Raw genomic sequence first — 25653 nt, forward strand, 5'->3', positions numbered from 1 at the left:
TTATCTCAGTGCTTCATACTAAAAAAGATCTATTGATCTCTAGAAAACTTGGTTGTTCCAAGAATGTAGTCACAGTGAGCCTAGTGTTTGGTGGTATATTTCTCCTCTGCTTTCATCACTAGTTTGACAGCTTATAATCAAATTAATAAACCTGTACTGTTAATTACACAGGATTTTTGGAGATGAATTTCTTTGCTTTAAGTTGAGCTCAGTTGAATTTTATTAGTTTACTCCTTTCCTTTTTTTGCTCCTGCTATGTAGAGCTAAGATAGGCCCAATGTCCTTAGATTATCAGGGTATCAGCTATGCTTATTACCAAATACTACAATGAAGTAATAGAATAATACTTATTACCAAATATGCATGTGAACACAAATGAAACTAGAAATTCAAAACAGCACTGGTTCAGAACATTTTAAAAAGCAATGTATATGGGGATATATTTTAAAAGGCAGAGCACAGTGGTTTGAGGAAGTGGATTTATGGAGAAAGTGCCATTTTGCTTCCATGGCAACACATACAAGCATTCAAGATGCTCCTTTAGGGAGTACTTGGTGCCTTGTCTTGTCTCATCATCCTTGAAGCTGCTGTTGATGCACAATCTCAACTTCAGATATTTGGAGTAACAGTCTCTTCCCTGGACATTACAAACACTTAGATGCCCTTATTGCTAGTTTATTATTTGAATAATTAATTTTTGCTATGGTAAAAAAGAGTTCTGGTGAGGTCAAAATGTAACAAAGATTTCAAAGGATGCTAATATTTCATGAAACTAAATGGTGTTGGGCACAATTGTTCTATTGTAGGCAAAAACATTTCATGTAAAATAATAAAATTTGAAATTGGCCAATTAATATTAAATATTTAATAAACCAAGTGATGAAATCAACTATAATGTGATAGTGGTAGCAATCTCTATCATTTTATAATGGTATCTAAATGACAGAGATATGATTCAAGTGATTCTACGGAGTATTCTCTAATACTATTTCCTCAAAAAAACAATGAAGAGACAACATTAAGAGGACAAGTTGTGAAGTTACTAGTGGACTGAAGACCAAATTCAACCATTTACTAGCTGTGTAGCATTAGGCAAGATATCTTCCCTATATGGTCAGTTTTCTTATCATTTGAATTGAGATTATTAATACCTAACCATCAGCATTGTTAACTAATTTGAGTAAAAACGTATCTTGAGAGCCTTGCATCTATATGTGCTTAGTAAATGGCAGCTTTTTTGTTGTAACAGAAAAATGTTTAGGAAAATAATTTGAATCCATGTTTTGCTATAACCTATAAATATGTAATGATTGGGCATTACATAAATTGTTATAATTGTCATCCTGTGCTATCAATTTAAAGGAATTGAAGCTATTGGCACAGAACATGCTATGCTTACTGTTCATTTGGAATACAAATTCTTAACAAATTGCGCAAGATTGTGGGTTTTGATTTTTGACTTTCCACTTAAATTTTAGGACTTGGAATTCTAATGAGTGTTCAGTCCATATAGATGTATATTTTTAAAATTCCTGCTGTTTTTCTCTCTTCATTACTTCTTTATTATTATTATTTTTAAAAATATTTTTAAAGTTCTAGATGGATACAGTACCTTTATTTTATTTATTTTTATGTGGTGCTGAGGATCAAACCCAGTGCCTCACACATGCTAGGCAAGCGCTCTGCCACTGAGTTACAATCCCAACCCCTCTTTTAATTACTTCTTTAGAATTTTCTTTTTTTTTTTCCCTAAATTTGAAACAAGAGACAAAAATGTATTCTTAGAAAAATGACTTTATCTCAATATTAGTTAATAGATAAGAAGCTAATTAGTTCATATTTCCTCTATCGATTGTCTTCTGGTATTCTGGAACCATCTATAAGCAAGAATTTTCTGATTCTTAGGACAAAGATCATCTGTTCTTAATGCATGTTTATTTGAGCACTGTAAAATATAAATACACAGTAAGCTCTTTTTTACTTAAAGGATATTTTAAAAATGATTAAAAAGAAAGCCAAACCCAAAATAAACCTACTAGTGGTCCGCCGCGCTGAAGAGGAGATGGAACTGTTGAGAGAGAAGGAATTCTCATCTCTGTCTCCTGATACTCCTCGGCGAGGAGGCAGAATGGAGGAAGGTCTCGGGAGAGAAGAGCGCTTTTCTGGGCTCTTGGTTACTCCATCCTGATTTGGGAAAACAAACAGACATTGCCTTCTTGGGAATTTTTATTTTAATTATGAGAAGTGATTACATCATTTGGGTTATTTTTCCTGCTGTACTGATAGACCTATTTCTTTTAGTATGCACTACCAAATCCCACATAAGCATTTCTACTTTAAAACTAAAAAAGAGTTCATATTTGTCCAGATGTTTTATGAAAATAAGTTATTTTGGAGTTAACTCTAAAAACTAATGTCAAGTTCAAGTTCTAAAAGATAATATGTCTAAAACAAATTTACTCAAGCAATCTTCAGTAAGTTGCTAATTTTACTGAAAAATCTTCTTTAGCATGATAAAATTTGAAAGGACTGGCAGAGGGTATGGAATGCATAATATTCCCAAGAAAGACCACCACCATATATTGTGCGCATATAAGACAGGAACTCTAGCATATCACATCCATTTATGGTTTCATTTTCATCACAAAATATTATGCACATATTAAAGTTAAGAGAACAGGTTTAATGAGTTAATGTAATTTTTTTTTTTCAAAATCACAAAGTTCACAGTTTTCAGAGGGGATATTAAACCCTAATGTGTTGGTGGTAAGTCTAAACAGTCTACTATATTACATATGACACAGTTTTTGTTATTAGAATATATAACATTGTCTATCACATGTCATATTACATTTAATAGATTGAGTTTTGCTTTGTTAGTTTGTATTTAATTTTTATAAGATAATCAAATAAATAATAAATAATAATGGACAGTATATTTAGAAAAAGGAACATTTTTCTTTTACTAGTAAGCCATTTATTACATTTTTTCAATTGTATTTAACAGGATCTACCATTTATATGTCAAATACTTAAAAATTTTACATCTTTGCTTTCACACATTTCCTGAATTATGTCATATAATCTTCCCAATTTATTCCTTTCTGCACCTTTTATTGACTTGCTGCCTTACCTTGTTCCCTGATTCTGAGTGTGGCAAACGGTCTGTGGAGCCTGCTGAGGTGGGCTGTATTAAAAAACTGTCAGAAAATGTAGCCCTTTTGGTCGTGCTAGGGCAAGCTGAGCTGTATCTTGGGGACTTTGTGCTACCCTGTGAAGCAGGAATCTTTGACAAGGTAGAATTCTAGCCATGAAAGAAAACAAACAAACAAACAAAAAAGGTACAAAATAAACCAAAGTATGAAGGAAAAGGAAAAAAAATAATCCCACACATACAAACATATAAGAAATTAAATGTCTACTTTTAATAAAAACACAAGATAAATGATTAAAAGCAATAATGGAGATGTATACTTATATGATAATGAGGGATTTTCAGTGAACACCTAGGCTGGAACTAACTCAACAGTATTTATTTAAAAAATGTCTATTGTTATTAACATAAACATAATGCTTTGATTTTATATTCATCAGGACTAGAACAGGATTTATGTTATTTGCTTTCCTCTACTTTCAAATATTGAGATTATTTATGGTTGGTACATAATAGAGGCACAAGAATGATTGTTCAATAAATGGTAAGTAGGTAGATGGATGGGAGGAGAGAAGAAAGAATGATACTGCTCAAATATGGAGGACCTAGCTTTGTGAAATTCTGAGAGCAAAGAATTGTGTTTGATTTAATACAGAAATTTGTAATTTCATAACTTTACACAGAGAAACCAAAGATCTGCCTTGAAGTGAAAATGTAATCAACCTCATGAAAGAGAGATAAGAGGGACCCTTCCCAGAAGAAGGATGCTGATGTTGAAATCTCCCACTGTTTAAGGATAGAGTTTGGCTCTGAAACAAACAAACAAACAAAGAAACAAAATATGAGCACACTTGTTTGGTGTGGGTTACTCTTGGTGGGTAGAGACATGGGAAGCCCTCCAAAGCTGTGTAGCCACCTATCTTCTGAGTAAATAGTTCAGGAAAAGAACACAGTTTCAAGGTGTTCTTGTCTCTGAAAGAGACTTGTGTTATTCTGAGGAGCCAATTTTAGAAAGTTTGTGGAAACAACTTCCACTGTGCAATTATGCAGTCATACATTTATAATTACATTTGTAAAGTATATTATTTTCAGTGAATTTACTGTAAAAGTGCACATTAAAGTAACTTCTGCTTCTGTGACTTCTGGAAGAATGAGGAAATAGAATCCCCAAGGGTCTTCTCATCTGATGAGTGAGTGAGAGTTGGCACAATGGCCAACTGTTTGGAATTTGTGTGTGTGTGTGTGTGTGTGTGTGTGTGTGTGGTGCTGGGGATTGAACCCAGGGCCTTGTGCCGTGAGGCAAGCACTACCAACTGAGCTATGAAATTATTAACCCTAGAAATTATTAACTGCCAGTATTCTTGTAAGTGAAATCACTACCAGAGATTGCAGTAAGAACCCCTAAATCATAAATCCCACTTTTCAAGGATGTACTGCCAATAAATATATTTTTAAAAAATAAGCCTTAACATAGGAAGAATATTACAATGGTAATTAGCAAAACCCCTTATATCAATTTAAAGTATGATGCTAAGTAGATATATTTTGGGTTATTTTAAAATGATTTTTATATATAGGTATTTCATTTATGAGAATATGGATAAAATATTCTTTACGAATTTGATGTGCAAGGTCTCCAATAAATCCATAGGTCCCACAATAGCACCACATTTGGAAAATACCTTAAGAGTCTGTTGAAATTGTTCCTCTACTCAACACAATGAAGGTGTACACACAATCCATATCTTGATTACATTTAAGAACTTGAGTACGTGTTTGGGGACTGGTAATAGAAAATATTATTTTAAAGATTGAGAAAATTTATTTTCAGTTATCTGCTACATTGAATTCATCAGAAAAAAATTGTTCAGTTTATATATAACAAGCTCATTTTATGAGTGAAACACAAATTGGGGATCAACTTCTAGTACAGAATTATCAAGATTTTTTTATGTACAGAAGTCACTCTGTAAAGCTAAAAATTCTAAAAAGGAAAGGTAGCACTGAAGAGATGCCTCACAAAATCCACAAGACTTAATATATAGCTGTTGATAGTACCTGAGGGGTCTGCAAGTTTGAGTGGGTTGGATGAGTGACTTTTGGAGACAGTGGTGTTGGCAGGCCACATGTCTCCTGAGAGAGTCTTAAGAGTACAGAGAAGAATTACAAAATCAAGGAGATTAATATCTTTAAATAATTAATTTCATTCAGCTCTTACAAAAATAGCAGAGGAAGCTGCAATTTTTAAGTTTTAGCCTCCACAGCTACTTTAACAGAGACATAAGCATGCACAGATTGCACAAATCACTTCTTTGCAGACTGAGTACCTTGAGTGGGAAGTGTAATTGGGTCTACAAAAGTCGTTCTTTTATGATTGATCCTACCCACAAAAGACTGAGTTTTGAAAATGTGATCCAGGAAAGGAGGAGGAAGTAGTTGGATTGCCCCTAATTAAGAAAGTCAACTAAGAGTGTTAGCAATTACCACCACCACCAGAAAACCAAATGAAATAAAGGGTGGGCCAGGTTCATAATAAGAACAAGCAACAAATCACAATTGTTTTGATGCATGTACTGAATATCAGAGATAAATGGAAGTTAATCTTGGGGTTTTAAGAAGAGGATGAGAGGGGCTGGGGAGATAGGTCAGTTGATAGGAAACCTCACATGCACAGGGCCCTGGGTTCAAACCCCAGCACCACAAAAAAAAAAAAAAAAAAAAAAGAGGATGAAGTATTATTAGGTGGGAAAAAAGAGGATGATGAATGAGAAAAAATAAAATGACAGATTTATCTCTCTTCTTCAGAAAGGTAAGATGGGTGTTTACAATTGAAAAATAAATTAGTTTTCTGTCAGATAATGTATATAATTTCTGTCCCAAGCAAAAGTATATACATGTTTATCCTAGCGAGTTATTTGCAGACTAAGGGATTTGAAAGTTTTCTAAAAGTTGTCCAAACAATGCCACTTACAATTTTTTTCCTAAAGGAGAAAAACTTAGACTTGTTTTTTTCTATATCTGCTTCTGATAGTGTCAGCTTTTAAATAATAACAAAAATAATGACTAACAATTATTGTTATTTATTGAATGAACAATGTGTTCTAAGCAATCTACCATGTACTGTTTTATAAAATTACTATATCTAATTTTCATAACTAAATTATGATATAAAATTTTTACCACTCCCTTTATTTTTTAAAACATTAAAGCATAGGAAGAAAAAGAATATAGAGATAATAAATATTCTAGATTTGGATGTGACAACTCATAGTTCTCTGTCAGAAAAGAAGATAAAGAGATACAAATATTAAAATCACATTGTGCTAAAAAATAAAGATATTTGCCAAAGCAATATAGGCATTCTGTTAGCTTCCATGCTTTAGGAACATGTCTGCAAACATTTATATAAAAATAAAATATTTTCCTTCAGCAAAGACCCTCTTTCAAGATAATTATCAAAAGTTTTGCCATTGTTGGAAATGAAGCACTATTTTTCACAATAAACAAAAAATAGAAGTCTAAAATCTTATCAGTTTTTAGAAGGTCACACTAATAATTGTGATTTAAATATCACATATGATTGCAAGACCAAGAATGTTGAGATAAGTTTCTAATTAACATCCTTCAAATTATTGTAATTTTAGGGTTTCATTAGTAGCCCTTTAATCTTTTTTCCTTCCAGTCATAAAGGATCAAAAATATTTCATGTTGGTTTGGGTTTTTAATATATGATTAAAAATCTAAATCCAAAAATTCTCCAAGAAAAAGTACAAAAGATTTAAAAAAAACACATGAAGAAATTAAACATCACAAACAGAACCAAATTAAAACAATAATGTATTTATCTCCATAATTTAGCAAGTAAAAAACACTATAACATTAGCAATATTAAGAAAAAACTGAAATACAACATTTGTCTTGAAACAGTCATTCACTGGTAGGAAATTATCCAAAGAAAATGAACTTGGCTAAAAAGGCACTATGGCAATATTTTAAGCCTAACAATAAAAAATTAGTTTGAATGTCAATAATAAGAAATTGGTTGAGGATATCATTGTAAATAAATAAAATCCAATTTATATAGTCATTAAAATAATTATAGGCATGTAAGAACTTATTTTTATTCATTAATTTAAAAATTAATAGATTTTTCTTTTTGTTATTAAATCTATAAATGTGCAGAAAAATTGAAGATATTACATCAAAATGGGAACTGTAGATATCTTTAGGTAAAGGAATTATAATTGACTTGTACTTCTTTTTGCTCATCAATATTATTTCATTTGGTCTTATTTCTTATTTCATAATAAAAGCAATGAAAATATTATAAAATACTGTTGACTAGAATGGTTTGATTTGATTCTATGAAAAGTAAATGAATTGTTCTTCCCCATTTCTGCCAAGTCATTGTGTGGCTTTATATGTTTTCATCTTACTAATAAAGAGACAGCCCAGCTGTGTCCTCACTAACTATTATCACATATCATTCTGGAAGACGTTAATACTTACCTGTATGCTCCTGAGGATCATTCTGGATGAGCAAACAGTATAAAATGGCACTTAAAAGTAAATGTCTAAGTCTAAAGAATATCTAAAATTATTAAGACACTACAGCCAATACCAAAGGAACTTTAAATGAAGAACAAGGAAAAACTAAAGTTACTCACAGAGACCTTGTCCTTCGCCTGTTTGAAAACACTGGGAGCCTGAGCTGATTCACCACTGGCTGCTGTTGAAAAGAAAAAACACAAACAAACAAACCTAAACTTAGTGGCTAAAAATCACACAAATGCATTTTTCATACCTTTTGGATACTCTGTTGTGTCAACAGACCAATGCAGAGCAAAGTTGTGTTTTGAGGATTCAGTAATGGAAAAACCTGAATAACAATAGTGTCTCCAACTAGAGGGTGTGCTAAATTTACACATCCTAGTGTCTACCAAAGCACAGGTTAGCACCAAAGCATAGATCATTTTTTTATGGGTTAACAAAGTACCTTTGAATCGGTACTACATGAGGATATTCTTGGGACTAGTAGTTACAAAACAGCAAGGTGAATGCTGCAGAGTTTAAGGAACAGAAAGATGTTTGACTTGTAGGGTTGGCCAATAAGGTTGCTTAAGCTATGTGAAGCTCTAATACCAAAATAATACTGCCTCTAAACTGTCATGGTCATTCCAGCCCCTTTCCCTATGCACCCCTTCATTTTACAATATGAATGACATATACTTGTTTGATATAAAAATACACCACATAAGAAGGGAAGAAAAATAGCTTGTGAAGAACAGAAAACATGAGAGGAATTTTAAGTTTAGTAAAAATACAGAATATGTTCTACACATGCACTTCCTGTATGAAATCATTACCACATCTGTTACTGTTGTTTCTCTTGCTGTGTTTTACACTTCTGGTTTCAATTTTAAACTCCATCTCTTAAGCAAACTTTCTGTTGATGACTTACCTGACTTAAATATCTCATGATTTAAGACAACACTTTGTGTTTTGGATAACCATCCACATTTGCAAGATACGCTCAGAAAATAAAATACTCAAGCTTGTGTTTACTTCCTCAATTTTCATTAGTAAGAGCTTATCCTCATAAGCTCTCCAAATGAGTGAGTCCCAAAAAGATTTCTTAAGCTATGTGGTGCTCTCAAACCAAAATAATAACTGCCTACAATGTGCTTTATGTATGTAGGCCTGGCTGGCAAGATTATTCACAGATTCTAAAGCTGATTAAAAAAAAAAGCAACATTAAAAAGGATGCCTCCCTATTGCTTCTATAGCATCTTAAATTACTGTGGCATGTCTATATAGTTTGCTTCAAATCAAAGTCATTTATGTTTGATACATGCTTTCTGCCAGAAGATTTTTATATTTGACAAGACTAAGCAAATATTCTAATTAGTCCAAAGATCTTAAATTTCCTTTAAAAATGAATTAAAAAGATAGTTCATTTTCATGGTAAACTGAGTACCAACGATATGTAGACACTATGAAAACATTTCTCATTTCCTCTGAAATTCCACAATCCTGATGACATCTTAAATCTTTACAGATAAGATATAGGGTTTTTAAAATGCCAAAATCAAAGGATTCTGCTTGTCCAAGTATTTGTCTAACTGGAAGAAAAATTCCAAGTTTGATGAGGCTAAAAACCTGAGAAAGTGCACTAAATAAGATGTAAGGTAGATATTTAATGTCAATTTCGAATTCCTAACTTAAAGGCATTCTTTATCCTAAGCCTATCAAGGTTTGTGTATATAGAAGTCTTCCACTTTCAAATCCTGCCTTAGACACTTGTTCTTAATAGAAAACACGGTAAGAATCCTGTGTGGAGAATACAAATACAAAACACTTGGGATTTTTAGTGGCTGTCATAAAACCATCAATTATCTTGCTTTTCTTTTTCTTACATACTAATGCTGCTCCTAACCTTTCAAGACATCTTAAGGTTTATACGGAGACATTTATGATGTATAATGAAAAGGAAAACACTTCTTTCTGAACCAGTAATCTGAGATTGTGCAAACTATTTTATTGTCAAGATTACCCTAGCATAATTATACATAGAAAATAAATATTTTTCATTGAAATTGAGAAAAAAGTTTGCATTATAGATATTTGTATGGGGTTTTGTTATGATTTCTAACATGTTTCACTTCTTAAAACTTAGTAAATTTGCATATTTGCAGAAGAAATAGAATAAATAGGAAGCAAAATGAAAATAAACTTAAGTTTATTTCGAACTTAAGTTCCTCTTAAGGGGGGAGGTGCATTTTGGATAAATACATTTAAGAAAATCCCAATGACAAAATGTCAACATATAGTACAGTAGATTGAAAGGCTTGCTAATTTTGGATATGAATCTTACAGGATTGCCAGATGATTTAATTTTTTTTCTTTTTTTTCCATTTAAAGCAAAATAACTTTGCACACCACACATCTATCCCAGATTTGCTTTTTGTTTTCAGTGTCTAAATCACTGCATATTCTTGGTGGTTTTCAGTAAATTCATCAACATCAGTAACAGATTTGGCAGTAACAATGTAGAAAATAGGACAAATATATATGGACTTAAGCATGAGGGAGATAAATAAGCAAAATAATGAGAATGCATACCACGGTTAAATTCATCGCCATCGTCTAACCAAACACACAGAATGAAAATAGGAATCCCCAGAACGTGACACTAGAGCACAATGCCAAGATACAATCACGCACTGTTATGTCTGAGCATGACAAAGAAACAGATGGTCATGACCTCTTCTGCAGGGAGGGAAAAAAAAAAGAATAATGATACAAGACACTTAATAGCAAAATCGTTCATGACTACTGAGATTCTTGGAAGAAAAACAAAATGAAGAAGCTGCTACAGTAATGAGATTAAAAAAAAAAATACATGTCTATGTTTGCCAGCCACATTGCAGAATTGAACAGTCACCTGTCGTTTTCCGCTTAACACAGGAGAGATGAGTTGGTCTAGTATATTTGATAGCAGGTTTTAAAATGAATTTCCTGGAGGGAGAGTGGGCCTGAACTTCTGTTTTTTTAGCAAGTTCAGCCTTCTTATAAACTGCTATGAATAAGAAAACACAGAAAGCATACCATCAGGAAAAAAAATTAACATTTGGAATGAAACCAAACGAAAATTTCATCAATCATCGATTACCACTGTTAGGCAGTTTCTTCTATAAAAGAGTAATAATGAAATACTTCAAACACAATTTTAAAGAAGTGATTGTTAAATGAACCTTTTTTCCTTCTCACTTCATCCCGGGAGACTGTGCTAGGTTCCTTTTTAGCTATTTTTCTTTCAGGAGTGGAAATTCTGCCTCTCCCAGTTTTAAAAGGCTTTTCTTTTCTATGTTTCTCGAGAGATGGTCTCCGAGCTTCCTTTTCAGCTTTCTCCTCTTTAGGAATAGTTTCTAACTGTTCTGTCATGATGCTTCTATCATCATCTGCGGATCAAAGCAAATCATGACAACAACAACAACAGCGAGAAAATTAGTAACAAATGTACAAGATCCTTTGCATATTTAACAAAATGCAAATAAAGAGATAAAGAGATACTTAAAATGTTTAAAGTAGGAAAAAAAATCCCAATAGGTTATTGAGTTTAATTTGGGGTTAGAAAATTAAAGCAAAATGAAACAAAAAGACCAAAAGCACACCTTGAGTATCCACCCAGAGGCTGTCAGCATCCATAATGGAGTCATCGATGGTGGTCTCGTCTTTGTAATCGTCGTAGGTTTCTGTCTTATACTCTGAAAGTCCGATTTCTTCTCTCTCTGGGGAAGCTGGAGCCTCTGGGGAGCCATCCTTAGGTTCTGCCTGGGCTTCTGCTGCCACTTCTATTTCCAGCTCCTCTTCATCACGAGGGGATGGTCTCCTTTCCACCTCGTGCTGTTCTAGGGCTGCAAAACGCACACTGTGGGACCCTGACTCTCCTTCATCAGTTGTGGTTTGCACTACGGTGATGAAATCATCCTCGATGGTCACCACGGACTCAATCACTCCTTTATGTTCACCTGGGCAGGTCTCTACAAATTCCTCCCTGACACCTGGGATGCCCAGGTCGGTGATCTGGAGGGTGTCTGAGCGGAAGAGCAGCTTATCATATTCGCCCCGGGCTTCTATTTCTTCTTCCTCAGCCTCTGCTGGTTCAGACACAACAGCGGCTTCAAGCAGGGGTTCGGCAACATCGGAGGGCGTGACTGATATATCAGGGGTCTCTTTGCTGTCCTCCTTTGGCAGCTGAATAAATTCCATCTGGACCTCAGCTTTCTCCTCTGTGGCTAAGTCAGCCTCTGAGACAGCAGGGGGGCAGGGTATTTCCACTGACAATTTGATGGCGACTTCATCTTGAATTAGAGATGATTCTGGAGATGTTTCCTTTTTGCCCTCATCGGGTTTCAAGGACTCCATGGTAAGGCTTTCATGCTCCCCGCTAGATTCATAGGATTCCTCTTTGTCTACAGCTTCCTGGTGCACCAAGTCAGGCTTGGCCACCTTCTCTTTGACTTCTGTTTCATTAACTTTGGCAACTTCTTTCACATGGCCAGCCTCAATACCCAGGAATGCATCTGCCTCTTGTGGCACTTTGGATGAAGGCACCAGCTCCTGTGCAGCCTCCAATTGAAGTTCTGTGGTCTTTCCATCATCAACATTCAGCCCTGAAGCCATTTGTCCAAAGTCACTGACTTTAATATCGAATTGGCCCTGGTCAGCTTTCTTCGCAGTGAATTCAGGTCCTTGTTCAGCCTTTTTGGATGATTCTACCTCAGCTACCTCTGGCACTGTACTAAGACCTTTCTCCTCTTTCTCTGATGATACCTCTTTTGATATTGGCAGTTCTTGGGCAGAAGCTTGTTCATGGGTTAGCCCTAATCCAAATGTCTCCACTTTACCACCAGCCTCTTCTGTCTCCTTTGCATGTTCTTTTAAATCGGCATGTTCTTCACCCTTTTCTAATACTGTATCCAGCTTATCATTAGCTTTCCTCTCCTGATCAAACTCTCGACCCAGTCCTGCCTTGTCACCAGAGGTAGGAGGGGATGCTTCCTTCTCAGCACTGAACTCATCTTTGACTCTTCCGGCAGCTGCCAGTTTTACTTCGATCAATGAAAGGTCTGTGGCCAAATCTCTTCGAACTTTATCATCAGTTCCTTCATAAAAAGAACCGCTCTCTCCTGACAAATTCTCACTGTCTTGGACAGGTGATGGGAGTGGGACTGTGTATTTGTTGAACACACAGTAGCCCAGGTCTTCGAGCTGACTGTCTGTTTTCACAACGACATGGTTTTCATCAGTTACGGATGGCAAGCCAGTACTGCTCTCCTCCACCACAGTCTCAGATGGAACTGATTTCCTCCTGGCCACCTCAGCATCTGCACTCACAGAAGCTAATCTTGACCTTGTGCCTGCCAGATCTAGCATTTCAGGTAGGTCAGGGGCCATGACAGTACCATTTTTGTAATAATCTTTGGCTAGGAAAGGGGACTCACAGGTGGTCTCAACTTGAGTAGTTTCCTCTCCAGTAGTTTTCTCATCTTGTATTTTTTCTTCTTCATCTTTGCTTTCTATTGGGAAGGAAGGGGCTTTCTCCATTGCAGGTGTGGTAGCTGGAAGATAATCATCTCCTTCATCCATGCTTCCGCTTGTGTTGGTCAGAATATCAGAAGCCAGAGGAGAAAGATCATGACCCCGACCAAAGTTAAATCCAAGTGCTATGGAATCCAGGCAAGACATCGGCAAGTTGATCGACATGCTTCTTTGTTCTATTGCAGACCTACCACCAAGTCCTAAACTTCTACTAAGAGTCAGATCATCCTTATTCTTGCTGTGGAGGTCCCGTTTCTCTCCATATACTTTTGGATCAATAGTGAACATTCTTTCTTGGGGAGAACTGGGTTCTTCAGGTACTTCGGGCGGATAACTCTGGGCAAGAGTGCTGTACCCGGCTTCTTGTGCTGGAGCACTGGGCTGGGATTCTTTTTCTGCTTGAAATTCCTTGTCACCATTTTGATGCTTGGGAGACACTGTATCAATAGACTCACGGGCACTTTCTCTTGTGTCACTTAGTTCGTAATAATCGCTACCCAGCTGAATGCTTTTTGTCGCTTCCTCTTTCAAGGCAGAGGTTTCAAAGTACTTGGACATTCCTGACTTATCTTCATAAAATGGCATGCCAACCTCAGCTGATGTCGCAGCCTCGACTCCTTCAATCTTATGGTCTTTGTCAGCAACTTTCTCTTCAAAAAGTTCCTGGGCTGCACTCTTCTCACTCAGTGCAGCTGGTTCTGGCATGACTTTTTCCAAGGTCTTAGAGGTCATGGTGGAATCGGTAACTGCAGGGAAGGAGTCGTCTTTCAGCACACTTATGGTATGCTCCTGGTCTTTCTGTTCTTCTTTTGAGAAAGTGTACTCTGTGGAGGTCTGAGTTACACCTGTTTCTTCATCTCTTGATTTTAAGGGTTCAATCTCTTTTGGTGCAGCCTCTTTGTCAGAAACGATAGTTTTATCTTCATGCTTTGGCTGAGGTTCCTTTTCAAAAAGTGTAGGTTCCTGTCCAAAGGTGGTGAAAGTCTCCTTTTTCTCTTGTTTTATGCCCTCCCCCTCTTCCCCGAAAATTTTCTCTATGACAGATTCTTCCACAACTGGAAAGTGAGCATCTCTGGGTGAGGAGGGGATTGCTTCTGAGGCTGGTGTTTCTGCCATTTTGTCAGGTTTATCTTTTTGTGGCTCTTCAACATCAGAACTATCTTTGGCAGTAGCTGGGCCACTGGTTTCTTGTAGAGACTTTTTGTCATCTGGTTGTAAGAGGACAGGGGCAAAGGGTGTTGCTTCTGTTACTATTTCATTCTTCATGACATCTACAGGAAGAGTGAAACTTCCTGCTTGGAAAGGACTTGGCATGGGAGAATCAAACTGCTTCCCCTCCCATCTTGGGATATCTTCGAGTACATCTTTCTCTCTCATGGGTGTCAGAGGGCCAGGAGATATTGGAGCAGCTAAACCCCACTCATCCTTTTTTGTTTCCATTGGCATTTCAATGAACCAGTCTTTTTGCTCTTTTGGAGCTGGAGGCTCTGCAGAGAGGCCAATGCCGGGCACTACTAGGCTTGGTTCTGTCTTCTGTTTTATGTCTTCGAGGCTGTCACCAAGAGGGTGCCCAAACAGAGCAGGAGGTACCTCATCTCCTTCTGTTCTTTGCATGTCCTTTATCTCAGAGGAAATTTCAGTTGTCTCCGGCTGAGGAACTAAGGCAGCATGTTTAAGGTCTTCACCAGGCTTACTTTGTGTCTTTGACTCCTTTTCCTTTTGGTCTGAAGGTTCAGCTGTAGAGGGAGTCAATGCCTGTTGATCGGGAAACTCCATCTTCGAGGCTGTAAGTAAATCTGAAGTAATCGGGTTGATTTTTAAGCACATAATAGGCAAGGGCTTTCAGGCAGTAAGCTTAAAATTATATTCTGAAATGGCAAATGAATGGTAGGGCAAAAGGAAAAAACTAGAGACCATGCAAGCATGCTACCTGTTCAAAAGTCAACATGAAGATGTCAGGACTGAGATCTGTGTGTACTATAACTAAAATGAACTTCTGTTGTAAGTGATGCACACAGGAATTATAAGAAGGGTTTAGTTCAGCCTACTCACTCTTGTCTGGTGTCTCTTAGACATTATGCCATGTGCCCTATAATAGAAAATTTGTGTGCCTTCCATAGATAAAAGTTACAGATTACTGCATTTTGAGTAAGTAGCTATTGTTAGTGTACAAAAGGATATATATGAAGAACTAAATATGGATAAGGATTGATTTCTAGAGAAATTTTTCTTAGGTTTCCTCATTGGAAAGTAAATTGGCAGTCCTTAGGCAGAAGGTCAAGTAATCCTAATGATATGTATATTAATAGTTTCAGATAACTTGATCAACAAATGCCAGGACTGATTTGGGGGGCATTAAAAAGTTCCTGGTATAACATTTAGAAATCATCTGGGGTTCAATTTAAGCAATATAACCAAATATTTGCTGTCAATTTGTATGACATGTCTTAAAAATTGATAAGCCAGTTTCTGCCACATTCATAATTTTTAATTCTTGATCATTACTTAGTCTATATGGTAGATATAAGAAAATCTAAATTATACCAACATTGGGAAGTCAGATGAGTAAAAAAATTTTTTTCAATAGAATCAACTATTAAAATATCTTTCTCCCTATGGTCAGGACATCATTTCCTGGGACATGATCAATGGTCAAGCATTGACCAGTATCGACTTTAGTGGTTATTTTCACAGAAGATGAATGACACATTCTTATTTTTATTTATTTATTTATTTATTGTCAATCCAAAAGCCTTCAAATCCCATTGTGTTTTAAGAACAAAGGCATTTTTCTGTGATCACTAGAGCTAAATGTAGTTATCTGGAAAAGATTAGGGGAAAAATCATAAAATTCAATCATCTCTTGAAGAGAAAGTGTATTTATTGATCATTACTTTATATACTTGTGTGTCTTGATGTAATAATAGAAAATTGTGTGAACTTGTAATAAATGTTATATGGATGAAAACTCAAGAAGGATGGGGGTGATCAAAGGGGCTGACTGTCATGGAGAGAAAATAACATGGAAAGCATCAGTAGGAGCTCTTAAGGAAACCAAACCAGTATTCGTTGAAGCACAAAAAATATATAGCACTTTGCGGTTGCAAACAAAAGCGATTCTGTCGTTAAGCCTCTATGTGCCAAAACCCAACTTTACGATTTGAAAGAAAAGCATATGAATTGCTGTCCCAAAAATAAAAAAACAAAAATATACATGTATTAGCAATGTGACTGGCAAACACTTGAGATGAGGAGGGAGGGTAACTCAAAAGCTCACACAGCATCATCAGCCTGCGGCAAAGCGTATTGTATCATGGCAAAGGACAACCAGGAATCTGCGGCAGCAGGGGAGAACCGTGCGGCCACACAGCACCTGTGCAAGCCACACTCTGCTCATGAAGCCTGCAACAGCGGTCTGGAGATCATGAAAAGACCCAGCGATGAAACAGCAAATAGCGTTGGAAAGGCATCAGGTTGGTAAGCGCTGGCGAGATCACTTGCAACCAAACACATGCAAATTCCGGGAAAACACACCTTCCTGGGCAGAGGAAGGGGTTTTTACTTCTGGAGACACCTCCTTGGCCTCTTTTACACTTTCCTCATGCAGAGCCCCTGTCAGGGCACTCTCTTCGGGAACTATCTGGGCCTCCGCACTAGACTCCACTTGGCCCTCACTGAGGCCCTGGGGTTGGTCTGAGGACTTAGCAGCCCCACACACTTTCCCAGGAAGAGCAGCAGGTTTCTCTTCCTCAGGCATGGGACCCTCTAGTGTTTCTTCTTCTTGGAGATGAAAAAAATGTTGACATCATGACCACAGAACAACACATGAAAGGACAGAAATACTGTTTAAGGACACTTTCAGCTCCACTGGGATGACCTTCCCAGGAACTTCAGGGAGGTTTTCTTTTGCCATTTGGATGAGCAAATTGAGAGTCGAATGCAATACACTTTATGAACTCATTGGGAAATTATGATGTATCAACTGCTAATGGTGATGCCTTTTAAAGTCTCATTAAAAGGCTATTTATTTTAAAATTTGAGAGCTGAAAGCGTTTTGTTGATTGATTACCCTTTAGTGGCAATGACGGTTAAGTTGCACGCATGTGGAAAGCTTGCTGGAAATAAGAGATGGTGCTGCCAGGTAACAGATGGTTATGAAAAGACAGATGTATTGATGTACTGAAGAAAAGCCTTTAAATTTGTTAAACATATGCGGTTTTCTCCAATGCAGGAAGCCCCTACATCCTGATTGGTTTGTTTAAAATGTGCAGGCTTTGCTTACGGAGTCTTGGGAAAGAGAAACAAAGGCCTTCTAATAGCCAACCAATTATCTTAACAGGTTCATCAAAAAGTCCATCAAAACTATTTAAAATATATTTCATTTTTCCATCATAAAAGACTATTAAGTTTTCTATATTAATATTAATATATTACTATTATGTTATCCTCACTGAATTATACAGTGCCTGAGAAAATGAAAAATTTCAGGAAGCAAAGAATTTTGAAAGACAAAGTCAAGATAAAATTTACATCATATTACTTATAAAAGTCTTTCTCTGGTACACAAGTGTTATATTGTTTAACACCTGGAAATATCAATAATGTAGTTCATGTGTAGCTTTCATTGACACTAAGAAGAAAAATGTACATATTAGTAATAAAACCTTATTTCTATAATTCAAAACAAAATTGACAAGAAAAGATAACGGAGTAGTAACCAAATTGCCAAAATATAACCCCCCAAAAATGTATACTCCACAGAAAAACATCAGCCTTAAAATGTAAAAAATAAACTTAATGGAGGTTATAGATGATTATGTTAATTTCTTTTTCATCTACACTTCAAATGCCAATAAAAAAAAGATAAGTTTTACTTTAACCCATAAGGAATTACAGGAAAATATCTAAGCTGTTTTACAGTTCTGCAAATGGAAGATTCTTATGAAATTTCCATGAAATGACTGTACATTGTTTAAATGCCCCTGCAGGAAAGACTACAGATGGAAAGGAAAAAATTTTTCTTTTTAAAGAAATATTAGCAACCTGGGGATTGAGGACAACTAGTTCATCTATCCCTTCACATTTAGTACTCAGACACATCCATTTTTATAACTTAATTTTATAAGTAATACTGGAAAAATTCCAATTCTAACATTTCTAAGGAGACTTTCATAATGCATAGATTTTGATTACAGCTAAAAGGGTTTTAATATAGCTGCTTTATTAATGGTACCTTATTAGCTGAAGTCTAATCGGGTTAATTAAAAAGTTTTCAAATCCATGTCACTATTTAGCATTCCATTTTCTCATTTTGTATAAATTATGCTTGTTTCCACTGTACCAATTCCTCATTCAAAAATCCCCATATTTTTCTTGTTTTAAGTTTACACTGTTAGATGAGCTTAGTCTCGAACTCACTGTGGGTTCCACCTCTTTATCAGCGTGTCTGAGCCATTGGAGTACTTTGTTTTCAAAATGACCCTTGAAGAAACACATTTTCATGAATGTACTTGTGAGCTCATCCCTCATTGCCTTAGAACTACCTGCCCTGATGTTAAATATTGTCCCATTAACTATCCCAATAACTTCATCTAAGCAAGTTATTTTCACATTTGAAAAAAACTTCTTCACCTGAGCAAAACTATTTTTAGCTGTACTTTCTTTACCAGACTACTACTTAGAAGGAGACAAAATGCAGCCACCATCCAGTTATTTTATCCTCACACAGCCAATTATACACAAGGGTCTCCCAGCTTTATTAGGCTGGAAGGACAAAAGCTTTGAATCATTTCTTTCATTTTAGCCCAGCTTTACTGAGCCACAATTTAGTTACCTAGGAAAGCCTATGTAGTTTCTGCAGATGACTTAAAGTAGGAAATAAATTCATTCCATAACATTTATTCAGCTCTAAACAGATTCTTCAATCTCTCTCTTTTAAAGAGTAATTGTATTAACATAGTGCTAAAAAGCAGGCTAATTCTATTTAAATCCAGTTCTAGTAAGGACAAACAAACAAACAAACAAACAAACAAAAAAAAACAACAATATTTGGGGTCAATTTCTTTGGTTTGGGTAAAGGATACATTCTTTCCCAATTGACGTATTTGCAAGGAAGAAGAAAGGAGTCATACTTTGAACATTTGAATTCTTTTTTTTGGGTGGGGGGCTCTTTATTGTCTGTCTGTCTGCATCTCAGAAGTAATGATATTAAAAAAGGAAATGCCAATGAAGTTTAGTAGTTACTGAATTTAAACTATCCTTTAAGCAATTTTGCCCTTGATCCAAGTCAATAGAAAGCATGATACCCCTGCTGCAAAGTAGAAATTACCTGTACATGCCTCTCAAACAAAGTTTAAGTAAGGCTTCTTTTTTTGTAAATTTTGAGGCAATTTTTTGGATGGAGACAATTTATATTGATATAGGGACTTCACTTTCATCTGGAAAAAACAGACTCCTGCCCCGCCCACCTCCACATGAGGACACACTGAACATGATATGCATGGTCCAAGCTGCAGGCAGGGGAGGAGGAGCAAAAGGGGACCATGCTTGGTTCACCTTTCTCCTGGCCTAAATGGGCCTCTGCACTCTGCGCTGTGACACTGGGGAGCACACTAGAGGTAGTCCATTCTGAGCTGAACAAAGGATGCTCATAGTACTCCTCATCGGAATTGTAAGGGTCATCATCAGGCACAGACACCGAGATGGAGGGCGCTAGAAGTCTACGCCTCTCCCCGCTGGTGGCAGGTTCCTGGCTGGGGAACCTGTGTAGAGGACCCACTTGATCCTCAGCCCCTTCATCTACAAACAGACACACAGGAAGAAACTGCAGGGAGAACTGGACAAGACAGACACAAGATCAGACGGACGAGACAAACACGTCCACAAGGACACAAAGGGTCAGGGAAGCAGCACAGCGAATGGAGGGCGGTTAGCAAAACCAAGCTGATGGAGGATGGCTAAGGAAGACTGTTGCATGCTTCAGTGGCTGCTGAATTTAAACTGTCCTCTAAGCAATTCTGCCATTGATCTAGGTGAATCAAAAGCATTGATACCCCTTCTGCAAAGTAGAAATTATCTGTACATTCCTCTCAAACAAGTGAGAATAACCAAATAAACATTGGAATAGAAACAAAACATTATACAACAAATGCATTCATTGGAGAAAATTTCTTCAGGAAGATTCATTCTTATTCTTCTATCAATATATTTATAAGTCAAAAAAGAAAAACAGTTGTTAGGCTCTCATGCAGGTATGACTATGGGGAGAAACAGTCCCTGTTTGAAACACAACTTTATCTAGGATGTACAAACAGTTGGCATTGTGGTTAATTTAGTTCAGAATTATTTCAACCAGAAAGTATTTTTGAATTTTAATTCTGTTAAGAAAAACCTATGAAGCTTTATTCTTCTTCCCTGCCTTGATAAGGAGGAAGCAGTCAACACGGATTTCTGTCGGATGCTAAGGCTGATAGTATCCCAGGAGCATCATTTTAAACACTGGTTCTCAACTGCCTGGTGGGAGAAGTACAGTATATTGTTTTAAGAGTCTCCCCAATGTCACAAATGTGTTTTCTCATGTTTTGCTTCTACTTTATAAGCTTAATACAGACACAATGAGTTGAAAATTCCTACAGTTGGCTTCAAATTCATCAAGACTGTATTCCATGCAGCTTTATTTGTACCACTGGCCTTGGATGTGCCTGTTTCATATCTCTTATTGCATATTTCTTACTGAAATGCTAATGAACCGTTTTTATTTCTGCCTTTTCCTGTGCTTGGCTTGGAAATTTGCATTATTTAAATATTTTCCCTAAATTCACAATTATAGATCAGTCAGCTTAGCATCTTAACTCTCATATAATTCAGTGAGCTTTAAGGACCATGAGAATAAACACCATTTGGGTTCTGATATGGTGCAGAAATCACATCTCAAGCTTATCTGGCAGGTTACCAAGTTTGCTAATCATTATTTACTTATATCTAGAAATTATTTTAAAATTTCATAACTCTCAATAATAAGAATAAAGTCTATCTTACCTAGCTATGTTGTTTTTACTTCAATCAGAATTTAAGCAGGCAGAGTTAGAGCATTAATTTGCAAATGCATTGTATTTTTAGGATGGTAACTTATTTTCAGCAATCAAGTGCTGGCAACTGGAAATAAAATAAGTCTGAAATCGTAAGGAGACTAAAATAACACTGTGGAAAGAATACTTTTAATCTTTTAAGCACATTATTTGCTTATTGTTCCATAGGAGTTGTTTCTGGATGGATGCTCAGAACTTTCTCAGCCACAAAACTTATTATATCACGGGACAGCAGAATCCTAAAATAATGTTTGATATTCTTAGTTCAACTCAGCACGACTTCTCAACTGAGCTGATAATTGCCTAAGATCTAGCCTACCACACTGACTGAATCATAGCCCTCGGCTTATCACACATCCCAGCCATTCATATTTTCCCTAGCAAGACCCTGAGACTATAACTCCCCACTCCTCATTTTGGAGCAAGTAGCTCCTAAAATTTCTAATATGTTGAAAAGATCACATGGATTGTCAATAAGTGAAAATAGGATATTTTTCTCTATTTCTCTCTGCTTTTCAATATTTATTTGCTGGAAAGTAGAGCAGAGAGTTGGTAGACAGATGCAATACTCATTCAGATGCTTCAACCTTTGGAAGATTCCAACCTCCTCTTTCTTGTTGCTATTGCTCTTTTCCTAAGTGCCAGAATGTAAAAACAGATCAGAGCCTTGCTTGAGATCTGTAACCTCTCAAAGAAGCAGTATTTTCTATTCTGAAGACCTTTACTCTAATCAGAACAACAGAAACTTTAAGGGTTCCAGTGGAAAAAGTCTTCTCTGTCGTATTTGTATGGCCTTTAGCCAAGACAACTTCAAAAGGAGAATCTGGCAGTACTCTCTTGGAACTATGTACTCTATGTACTTTGACTGTCTTTAGGACCTGTGAGTGAGTTCATCTATAATACAAGCTCCAGAGGTAAGCCAGGAAAGCTATGCCTAGAGGGGTAGCTAAATCCCAACCTCTCACGAGGTTCCAATGAGAATGAAGAAGATTTTAGATTCTCATTTGTTACAGAGCTGAGCATTGCAGGTACTTTAGGATCACACCCAATGTGGGTAAGGTACATAATAATTATAAATAAATGGAATATTTGGGAGTGGTTTGTAACTAAGAACTCCGTTTGAAGAGAATTTACTTCCATAGTCTCAGAACAGGAAACTTGACAAGAGCCAGATTTAGTGATATAGTGAAAATGTGGGTTGCAGAATTAAGATTTAGATCTGAATTATGGATAAGCCTTTTATCCATAGATAAGCCACTACATTCTTGGCAAAAAATGGAAATGAACAGAATGTCTCTGTGGGTCTCTGGGAGGATTAAATGTGAAGATATTTGTGGAAGTGCCAAGCACAGTATTTGACTCCATACATGTTAGCATCCATGTCTTCAATGTACTTAGTCATGTTTCCAAGTAATTTTGCTCCTTCCCTTTATTTGACACACCAAAGTTGAAGTTGAAAAATAAACTCACTTCATAACAGTTAGTTTTGCTCTTTAAGGTAACAATTGAATACATTCATCCTTTTTCTATAGGCAGACATGCTTTGGGTCATCTGTTTTTTGCAACAAAATATTGTTTCATTTAATAATGTGACATATAAAAGAACAGGGTGACTTGATGTGCCCTTCTCTTTTACGTAGTCCTTTTAGATAATTATAACCTTCAAAAATGAAGGTTACCTACTTTCAATGGCGGAATAAACTTCCCCTAGTTTGCTTTTGTTCAATTGTTTTTAAAAGCATCTGGAAATTTATTTGGGGTTAAAGTAAGGTTTGACACTCTAAACCAAGCCTTGGTTTGTTAGCTCCCTTTTATACAAATGAGAAGTTACTTTTGCAAGGACTACAGCTCACAGGGCATCAGTGAGTTTGATCTTTGCTTGTTGTGCATCACTGCTTCTGCCCCACAGCGCAGGGCTAGAGACAGCTGGCTCCACTCACATGGTTCTCTACCATCCCTAAGCTCTTTCCATCCTGTCAGCTTTTGAATGGGGACTCCTCACCTTGCTGACTGTTTCTGCTGCCTCAGCATGATATGGAGGGAAACAGCTTTCAGATTACCAATTATGATGTCACCACATCTGTGACAACAGGAGAACACTGCCCTACAACCCTGGAGCAAACCCAAGAGGGCAGAAGGATTCCTAGTTTGTTTTCAAAGGATCCCACTGTACTTGCATAAACTTCCAAGTTCTGACAGTTCAGTCCAAATGACAAGTGTTAGGTTTAGGCCAAAAATAAAAAGGAGGTTAATTTGAAAGCATTATAACTAGTATTGGATAACTGTACCATGGTTTCCTTTCTAAGTGTGCTACTTGTTGAATTTTTTCTTCAAAATCCCATTAAAATGATTTGCAGAATAAGATATAGTCTGGGAATTATTAAAACTATATTAATTATAATAAATGAGTATTTATAAATGATGGTAATTAACATCTTAAATTATTTTCAGTGGAAGCTTTCATATTTCCCCTTTGGGAAAGAACAGTTTTAAAAATGTTTGATAATTAATAAAAAGTTAGTGTATCCTCAGTATCACTGAATTAATTTAGCCCAAGAGCTCTCTTCTGCTTGTGTAAAAGGATTGGACTATGACACTCATTGTAACCTTAAAGTTGCTTTGAGGGTACATAAAAGAGGGAAAATAACCCCTGGACAGAGTGAAGAAGCCCACTCACTCCCTTTCCAACATACCTGCTGTTAGCAGGACACTAATGGAAACAGTGCTGCATCATTATAAACTGACTGGATTGAAAAATCAAATGGTTCAATCCTGTCTTTTTGTGTCTTGTCACTAACTTATTTTTTGACAAAACTAAACAAATAAACAAAAAAAGAACCCCTAATATTTACTGTATGTAATGTGTCATTTAAAATAAAAGAGGCAGTATTTTGATCATCTAGACTATATCTTTCACAAATTTAAAATGAGAATATTATCTGATTTTTAAATTAATAAAGTAGAATTGGTAAAAATTTTTTTCATATTACTCAAAATAGTTATCCATTTGAAAACAAATCATTAAACCATCATATAACTTAATGCTTTAAAAAAAATTTAAAAACACAAGTTAGGTTTGAAAATATCTTTGAATAACTTTCAAGGAGAAGTAAGTTGGCGCTGTCCCTGGATATTATTGAAACCCTCTGAGGAAGATGTTCTGCAATGTGAAGGAAGTGTTATTCTGGAAAGCTGACTTCTAAGTAACCAAAACATGAAAGTGATTCTATATTCAGTTATTCATATTTATATTATGTCCATGATGCTATCTTCCAGAAAGGCTGGGTGGTTTCCCAGATGGATGGCAGGACCCTACTTGTTTTTCTACTCTAATTCCCAGAGAGGAAAAAAAAGTCAATAACTTTGATCTCAAGCAGACTTTGGAGTACACCAGTTCTATCAACATCATATCCCTTTCTGGGTTAAGAGGATTGGCACTTGAATAGCTTTCAGTGGCTCAGAAGCATTTTCAATGACCTGAGAGAGTACACTGTCATGTAAGGTTGTCCACTGCATTGGGAGTGAAGTCCAGGCCCCTGACCCCACAGGCCTCTGCTTACTCTCTTTCTTCCACTCCTCTGCCCCTTTCTCACTACCTGTTAGCCATGGGCCCTCTTCCTAGAACACTGCACATTCTTACCCTCCTGAGTGCTCTTGTGCATCCTGGTTCCTGTGCCCAAATTCCTCTTTTATCCATCTATGCTTGGCCAGCATATCCTCATGATTCTGGGCTCTGATTCTTAATCATCCCTACACCATCCAATAAAATAAGGTTTTCCTTGGTGTTCTATCTTAAAGTTCCCTGGTTTTATTCTTTCCTGGTGCTAATTCAATAGTAAATTATTCGTAAGCTTATTTACTGGATTTCTGTTCTCCACTAGACAATGTGCTCCTTAAAAGCAGGGATCATGCCTGTTTTGCTCACTAACACAGACCCAGAATTTGCAGAGTTCCTAAAAAAATTGTAGATGCTCAACAGATATGTGCCAGATGAGTGGATAAACATAGGCCCCAAAGAATCTTTCAAATCCATAAATTTAAAAGTTAATCACATTTTAAGGAAATTAACTAATAATCAGTGGCTGTTATGCAATGATTACTATCTCTAAATGTTCTTTTTTTATCCCCTTAGAATAATTTTGTTTAACAATATTTGGGGCATTAAATTTAGAAAAAAAAAAATAAAAGTCCTTAATTTAAGAAAGAAAAATCTTGCTATAAAAGGGTTGGTTGCTAAGTGCAATGGCAACACTGTAATCCCAGCGACTCTGGAGATTGAGGCAGGATGTTACAAGTGTGAGGACAGCC

General features: G+C 36.3%; 1 protein-coding gene across 30 annotated transcripts in view; it reads right to left on the minus strand.

Moving 5' to 3' along the window:
- Map2 (microtubule associated protein 2) overlaps window positions 1-25653 on the minus strand; it is a 291958-nt gene that overhangs the window by 22891 nt on the left and 243414 nt on the right. For 7 of the 30 annotated variants that reach the window (XM_058585200.1, XM_058585196.1, XM_058585197.1 and 4 more), the window contains 7 exons: window positions 16793-17038; window positions 11329-15054; window positions 10909-11115; window positions 10599-10733; window positions 7822-7883; window positions 3134-3304; window positions 2037-2184 (listed from right to left, as the gene is read on the minus strand). In XM_058585200.1, the coding sequence (XP_058441183.1) occupies window positions 2037-2184; window positions 3134-3304; window positions 7822-7883; window positions 10599-10733; window positions 10909-11115; window positions 11329-15054; window positions 16793-17038 (4695 nt within the window). The remainder of the gene's footprint in view (window positions 1-2036; window positions 2185-3133; window positions 3305-7821; window positions 7884-10598; window positions 10734-10908; window positions 11116-11328; window positions 15055-16792; window positions 17039-25653) is intronic. The other 23 variants (XM_058585206.1, XM_058585209.1, XM_058585205.1 and 20 more) reach the window with 17 other exon arrangements.

The sequence above is a fragment of the Marmota monax genome, unplaced genomic scaffold, assembly GCF_021218885.2.
Source record: "Marmota monax isolate L192 unplaced genomic scaffold, Marmota_monax_Labrador192_F-V1.1 WCK01_AAM20220418_F8-fsc00136, whole genome shotgun sequence".
NCBI classification, from domain to species: domain Eukaryota; kingdom Metazoa; phylum Chordata; class Mammalia; order Rodentia; family Sciuridae; genus Marmota; species Marmota monax.